General features: G+C 46.7%; 1 protein-coding gene across 2 annotated transcripts in view; it reads left to right on the top strand.

Annotated features, from left to right (window-relative positions):
* The window catches only part of ZDHHC14 (zinc finger DHHC-type containing 14), a 271,704-nt gene continuing 264,352 nt past the window's right edge, over window positions 303-7,654 (top strand). The window contains exon 1 of one of the 2 annotated variants that reach the window (XM_021086485.1): window positions 303-627. In XM_021086485.1, the coding sequence (XP_020942144.1) occupies window positions 383-627 (245 nt within the window). In that variant the 5' untranslated portion in view covers window positions 303-382. The remainder of the gene's footprint in view (window positions 628-7,654) is intronic. The other variant, XM_021086478.1, reaches the window with a different exon arrangement.

Below are 7,654 nucleotides of genomic sequence, written 5' to 3'. Positions count from 1 at the left end.
GCCGGGGGCGGCGGGGCCGAGCAAGCCGCTGCGCGAGGGGGCGGCGGGCGCGCGGCGAGCCGGGGGGCGGCCGGGCAGCCCCCCGCGCCCCGCGGGGCCCCGGAGCCCCGACACGCGGGCTGGAAGCGACTGAGGACCGCCGCCGCGGGCTGCGGGCGAGCACCGTCCCTCTAGGCAGGGGATCCGGCTATGACAGCTGGGCTCCCCAAAGGGTTAACCTGGGTGTCCTCGGCAAAGTTGTCGCCGAGCCGGGAGCCCGCGTAGGGGCCGCGGCGCCGAGGCTCGGGGGCGGTCGGGCGGCCGGCGGCGGTCGTGGCTCGGCGGGGCCCGCGCGGCCGGGGGGCTGCTGGGGGTGTGCGCCCCCAGCCGGCTGCCCTCGTGGATGCCTCCCGGCGGCGGCGGGCCCATGAAAGACTGCGAGTACAGTCAGATCAGCACCCACAGCTCCTCCCCCATGGAGTCGCCCCACAAGAAGAAGAAAATCGCGGCCCGGAGGAAATGGGAGGTTTTCCCGGGAAGAAACAAGTTCTTCTGCAACGGGAGGATCATGATGGCCCGGCAGACGGGCGTCTTCTACCTGACTCTCATCCTCATCCTGGTCACCAGCGGACTCTTCTTCGCCTTCGAGTAAGTGGCGGCGAACGCTCCCCGACGCCCGCACCCCTCGCCTCCCCGACCCCTGCCCCTCTCCCGGCCACTTTCGTTTTCTAGGAGCCTTATCGATGGTATATTGTTATATAATACAGACCGCTCTCCCTCTTCTGCAAAGGTCTCTTTGCTGTTTGGTCCCCAGAGAGAATGCAGTTCTGGGTCGGGCTCTGGGAATGGAGGAGAGGGGACGCTTGGAAGGCGCGCTGGCCTTGTGGCTCCCCGAGGTTGAGTGGCATCTCGCAGGTGACTGATTCTCGGCGCTGGCTCTGAGTTTGGCGACTACTAGCGCGGCAGCCCAGGTGTAGCCTTCGGTGGGAAGCCGGCACGAGGCAGATTCCTAAGTCAGGGATGAGAGACTCGACTTCCTTTCCTGCTCACAAGCTGTAGGGCAGCTCGCTAGTCTCCGTTCCCTAAATCCTGTGCGTACCTTCGCTGAATAATGAGACATCTTGGATATTTTAGGTCTCAAAGTGTAGGCCACCTGCGGTGGCCTAGAAGGATAATTTCATTTTTCCTCTCTTAAGATGTTCACTCTTGGTCAACAATTTCTGATTTACCATGAGGTTTCTAGACTCTTCACTTTTTAAAAAGTTTCAATAAAAAGAAAAAAATGTTCCAAACAAACACTTTCCCCTCCCCTCCCTATATTTGGGAGCAGGTGAAAGGAGATCGTAGGCCTGTTCAGGAAAAGTATGACACGGCATGTTAACTTCCGATTCTAGAAACAATACTTTGGGATTTTAGGGCTTTTATCCAGAAAAAGGTGCATGCAAGTCTTCACCGTTTTCAGGAAAATCAAATTGGCCAGTAGCAACTATCCCCCTGCCAACTAATGAAAGATCTTCTTATGTATTAATAGTATTAAATAAAGTAGTTTAACACATTCCAGAATCAATTTCAGTTGCTCTTATTGGGTCCAACATTTAGAATGCAGTTTCTTATGTAATTCTTGGTATCTTATGCTCAATGAAAATTGTAGCTACCCCCTCCCCCCCCCAAATTTTAAAATAAGCAATACATTTATTGGGAGTTCTTTGCTTTTTCCATGTCTTGGTTGTTATGGGGCATGATCCTCTTTCTGCTCTGGTTGTATGGGGTTACTTAAAATCCTTTGTGTATATTTACTTTTGTCTCTGATAAGTATTAATAAGCTCTGATTTTGTGTCTGGTGTTTGATATAACAAATGCTGTCTCAGAAACAATCTCTTGACAATGTAATGCTTTTCACTTAAAGCCTTCAGAGTCTGAGGGGAAACATTTTGTATCTGAACATTTGCTGTGAGAACAATTTTAACAGGATCGAGTTAGAGAACAGGTGAGGGGGGAAATCTAGGAGTCAGTCTCCTCACCTCCTCCAGCCCTTCTTACAGAAAACCCCTCTCTTTCTTTCTTTGTAAATTTTCCAGGTCTCTCCTAGAAGTTTAACTTTTGTGCACACTTGAGATGAGTTGGTAGAGTCTGCCTGGGGACTTGGGGACGAGTGAGTGAGGGTAAGAAGAGGCTTTTGGAATGACAGGAGAAGTGTTCCTGCTGCTGCTTCCCTTGTCCCCGTCCAGAGCCAGGTCCTGACTGACCTGGGGAACCGTAGGAAGGGGCCAGAGGTTCTGGGTGAGTTAGCAGTCTGAGCTGTAATTCATTCTGGCACTGAAATCATGATGCCTTATGGTTGAACAGAAATGTCATCCTTCTGAGGACGGCTTTCAATACAGGTGGTTCTCCAGGCAGAGAGTCTTTGCTAGGTTCCTAATGTTAAGAGAGTTTCCAATGGATCCGTGTTGGCATCTTTTAGCAATTTTAAGAGTGGAGAAAATGGGTTAATTTTGTGATTGTATTGCAGAGCTTCAGCCACAAGTGTGTTTCATGTGGGATCATGAATCTTTCATTTTCTCTAGACACACAAATCCCCCCGGTGTGGTTAGGGGTCCCCTCCAGTTATTGCTCCCACCTTTTACTTTCTTCTTTCAAACACTGCTTTTAACTAAACCAGCATAGATTCATTTTCACTCCTTCATCTCTCTGTGTGTTTCTCCAAGAGTTCCCCAAAGTCCTCACTAGCAGGCTGTCAGGGATCTTTTTCTGCGTCAGCGTTGCGTTAACTGGTGGCTGTAGGAATAGACATGTGCACTGGGATTTGATTAGCTACCGTCGGCAGCTTCATTTTTAGAGCATCTCTGTGGGTATGTGTGTCTTTGGTCTCCGTGAGCCTTGCTTCAGTTAGGCGTTTGAAATTTCAAGAAAATAGGCTCATTCTTGCTTGTTGCCTCTGCTGCGAAAAATCATAGGACTGCTCAAACTGTCGAATAGTATGCTTTGGCAAGATATTTGTCATTGTATGGCTTTTAAGTTCTTTACCATTGCTAATGCCAGAGTGAAATTGGATAACTTTGGCCAAATTAATTTGATAGAGACTCAGGGAACCAAGTAGTCACATGCATAGAAAATGAAATGCCAACAGGCTAAGAGAGATCCAGAGAGAATGCCAGTTTTGCCTGCTCATTGCCTTCCTCTGTCATTCCTTCACTTGTTTATGGAGCACACACTATATGGTTGCCTACTTTGATTAATTTCCCGTCTTGATAACTTTAACATTAGCAGAATTCATTTTTTAAACATTAGGGTCCATGATTCTCCATGCTGTTACACAGAGGCAAATAGGAAATTTGAAAAGACATATAACTTCTAAATTTAATTTTAGACCTTTTCCTACAAATCTTCTCCCACTGTACCCCTCTTTCCCAACCTTGAACAGATGGACAGGAAAGTTTGTCCAAGAGAAATGGCCTTCTTGGGAGTTCCTGTTGTGGCTCAGCAGGTTAAGGAGCTGACGTTGTCTCAATGAGGATATGGGTTTGATCCTTGGCCTCGCTCAGTGGTTTAAGGATCTGGTGTTGTGGTAAGCTGTGGTGCAGGTCACAGATGCAGCTTGGATTTGGTGTTGTTGTGGCTGTGATATAGGTCACAGCTGCAGCTCTGATTTGACCTCTAGGTTGGGAACGTCCATATGCAGCAGGTGCAGCCCTAAAAAGAAAAAAGAAGAAGAGGGCTTCTTGGAATATAGCAACAGGTATTGAAGAAAGGCAGGGGTAGAATGATTATTCCCACCTTGGAGTTGAGGTGACAGAGGCTTGGAGAGGTTGAAGGATCACCTAAGATTGCATACTGGGTAGTGGCAGGGTTTCTGGCTGCAAAGCTAGTGCCCTTTCTTGCAGTGTGCTCCTCCTCCTCCAAGGACAGGTTAGTGGTTACAGGCACAGGCGCATTTTAAAAGGATGGATTCCAAGATTCTTCCCAGAAGTATGACCCTAGACAATTTATTTGACTTTTCTAAGCCTTAGTTTCCCGATCTGTTAAATGGGATTAGTGATACCTACCTTTCGATGTTGTGAAGATTAGATGAAGTGTACTGAGTACAGTGTCTGACACGTAGCACTCACTGAATGGTACTTATCTTTAAGAGCAGAACTTGGAAGTAGCCTCCTCAGGATCAGGTCATCCTTTTCTGAGAACCTGTGAAGGAGGGCGTGTGTGGGTTCATAAGCAAGTGTGCCAGTGTTAGCATATTAGGGCTGACGAGTGCAGAACTCTGTAGTCTGCCATTAAAATCCAGATCTTTGCATGAGTCTGAGGAGTGGCTTTGCTCTTGGCCCTTCGGAGTAGGGGTCCTGCAGGGACCTCTGGGGACCACTTTTATCCAGACCCTGGGCACTGGCACTGAGGAAGCCTACATGAAGCAGGGACTGGCTTTCGTTTCCATTTTTAATTTTGTTGTTGTTGTTGTTGTCTTTTTAGCACTGCACCCGCAGCATATGGAGGTTCCCAGACTAGGGGTGAAATGGGAGCTACAGCTGCCGGCCTACACCACAGTTGCAGCAACACCAGATCCAAGCCACGTCTGCGACCTACACCACAGCTCATGGCAATGCCAGATCTTTAACCCACTGAGTGAGGCCAGGGATTGAACCCACAACCTCAAAGTTCCTAGTTGGATTCGTTTCTGCTGCGCCATGATGGGAACTCCCTTTTGTTTCCATTTTTAGAGCTACCATCTCAGAACTGGGAAGACAGTCATGAAAGCAACTAGAAGCAACTTGAAGCCACTCTCCAGTCTTTGTCAGAAAGAGCGGGGCTGTTTATTTTTGGGCATCTTTTATTCAACATATGGAGTACTACTGATGCAGAGTGACAGCATTTCATGGCTGTGTTTAAGAGAGAAGGCAGGAGCTGGGGACAGTGCTGTCCAGACAGCTCACTGCTCCTTGTACTTGTTGAGGGGCTGACTCATCAGAGATTCCCCGCAATGTCCTCATTCTCACACCCCCAGAACCGCCATTTGAAAAGATCGGTGAACATTATCAATTTCTTTCTCTCTGACATACCCACTCATACAGCCTGCTTTTGTTTAGAGTTGAAAATAAAAAGTCTCTGGTCTTGTACTGTTGATGTTTCATCCTCTCCTGATCACAGGGGCGAAAAGGAGGCGGTAAACTGGGATGCAGATGAGGTTCCTGTTTCCAGGAGCATCCCCAAGGCCAGGGGAGGCCTGCTCCGATCTTGGACTTGACTGTCTCCCAATTCTGTGCTGTCACCACAGACAGTTTGGAGGTGTCACTGGGGCTGAAGTACTTGCGAATGTGGCTGCATTCTTAAATTTCTCCTCATCTAGAAGTCCATTGATGATATTTTTAAAAAGCCATATTTTCGGAGTTTCCCGCCGTGGCTCATGACTAGCATCCATGAGGACGCAGGTTCGATCCCTGGCCTTGCTCAGTGGGTTAAGGATCTGGTGTTGCCGTGAGCTGTGGTGTAGGTCGCACACATGGCTCTGATCCTGCATGGCTGTGGCTGTGGTGTAGGCTGGCAGCTGCAGCTCCGATTCAACCCCTAGTCTGGGAACCTCCATATGCTTCAGGTGCAGCCCTAAAAAAGCAAAAAAATAAAAAAATAAAAATAAAAAGCCATATTTCCTTCTCTTTTGTCTTTCCCTCTCCCTTCCATCCTTTCTTCCCTTCATTTCTTCATCCTCCTCCTCCTCCTCCTTTTTCGTTGTCTTTTTTTTTGCTCATCCCCTCTGAAGTAATTGATGAATAATTGGTAGTCAGTGACCTGGAGGCAGGTTTGCCTTGAAGATGGAATAAGGGACTGTCTCCCATAAAGAAAAGTGCCATTTCCCATAATAATGTCTTCCTTTTAGATTGGAAATCCTTTATTGTCTAGTAGAGGGTACTGCCCTTATAATATATGAAGATTCCATCTTTTTTCACCTCTCCTATTCCAAACTGCATCAAGCTGTCATCTCAGAAAACATCTGGAGTGTTCCATTTTTAAGCCAGGTGCTGGCCAGCTTGTGCGTCGTAGAACGCCGTGGGGCTGCCTCGGCACCTTGCACTGAGCATTCTCTATGGACATAGTCGATGGTGTCAAGGAAACTTTATAACCCCCGGTGGCTTCAAAACCTTGTTAATGGCATTGTGACACGAGTGCACTAGTCCATTCATTTATGCATGATCAGCACATGTAAATTCCATGGGGGGGGCATTGAAACAGAAGAACGAAAAGATTTTATTTACTTAGAAAACTAGTGATAGAGTTGTTCTCTTCACTAAGACGTCTTCCGATTTTTTTTCATTATTTTTAAACTAAACACTTTAAACAAAGCATCTGATATATGCAAAGGTTACCCAACAACCACCAGCACCTAGAGTAATTTTGGATGTTATAGGTTCTTGACTTTGGATACTTGAATTTACATAATAGAACTCTTAAGGATTCTATCGAGTGCTTCTGTTTCACTGTCTTCTCTCAGCTAGTGGGACCTGACATCAAATCATGCAGAAAGAATTCCTGTGGGTTCCTGTTGTAATTGGGTAGTGATGGTCAGTTATTTAATGGGCTATATCTATATAACCTGGAGATTTTTATTTTGCAGAACAGTGCTACACATAATTTATTCAAGGCAGAGTTATTACGGCTTATCAAGAGAACTTAAATTGGGAGTTTCAAGGAAGTGTGTTCGTTAGTTTATAACTGAGGTTTTCAGAAAAGGGGAGAACAGTGGGTGCTCATAGTTACACCCAGGATATTGGATCTGAGAAAATGTCAGTTAGTTTAGGGAAGAGCTGGGGACCATCTTAATGCTTTTGTTTAGTTCTTCACTAAATACAAACGGTCTCCATTCAAACTAATTTTTATAAGCCGGATGATCTATTTCTTCAGTTTTCCCCTGTTGAAAAAATGTAGTATTAGATTGATACAGAAGATTATATGTAACACACATGCAAATTTTGAAATAAAATACTATAAAGAGCATCCATGAAACTACTAGTGAAGTTCCTGTTGTGGCTTAGTGGAAATGCATCTGACTAGCCTCCATGAGGATGGAGGTTTGATCCCTGGCCTCACTCAGTGGGTTAAGGATCTGGCATTGCTGTGAGCTATGGTGTGGGTTGCAGATGCTGCTCGGATCTGGTGTTGCTGTGACTGTGGCTACAGCTCTGATTGGACCCCTAGCTTGGGAACCTCCATATGTCGCTGGTGTGACCCTAAAAAGACAGACACGCACACAAAATATAGATATAAAGGGAAACTACTACTAGGTCAAGAACTGCATCAGTAGCAGAACTTTTTTTTTTTTTTCTTTTTGTCTTTTTGTCATTTCTAGGGCCGCTCTCGTGGCATATGGAGGTTCCCAGGCTAGAGGGTCGAATTGGAGCCATAGCCGCTGGCCTAAGCCAGAGCCACAGCAATGCGGGATTCGAGCCGAGTCTGCGACCTACACCACAGCTCACTGCAACGCTGCATCCTTAACCCACTGAGCAAGGGCAGGGATCGAACCCGCAACCTCATGGTTCCTAGTCGGATTTGTTAACCACTGAGCCACAACGGGAACCCCTTATTTTTCTATATAAAAAATATAAAGAAAAATTTCTGACCTATAAAAAATAATGAAATATTTTATTTAAAAAACCTCTTTCTCTCTTCTCCTCTCCCCCTCTGACCTGTTGGA

This window comes from Sus scrofa, chromosome 1 (assembly GCF_000003025.6).
Source record: "Sus scrofa isolate TJ Tabasco breed Duroc chromosome 1, Sscrofa11.1, whole genome shotgun sequence".
Classification (NCBI taxonomy): Eukaryota; Metazoa; Chordata; class Mammalia; order Artiodactyla; family Suidae; genus Sus; species Sus scrofa.
This window is presented reverse-complemented; position numbering and strand designations above follow the sequence as displayed.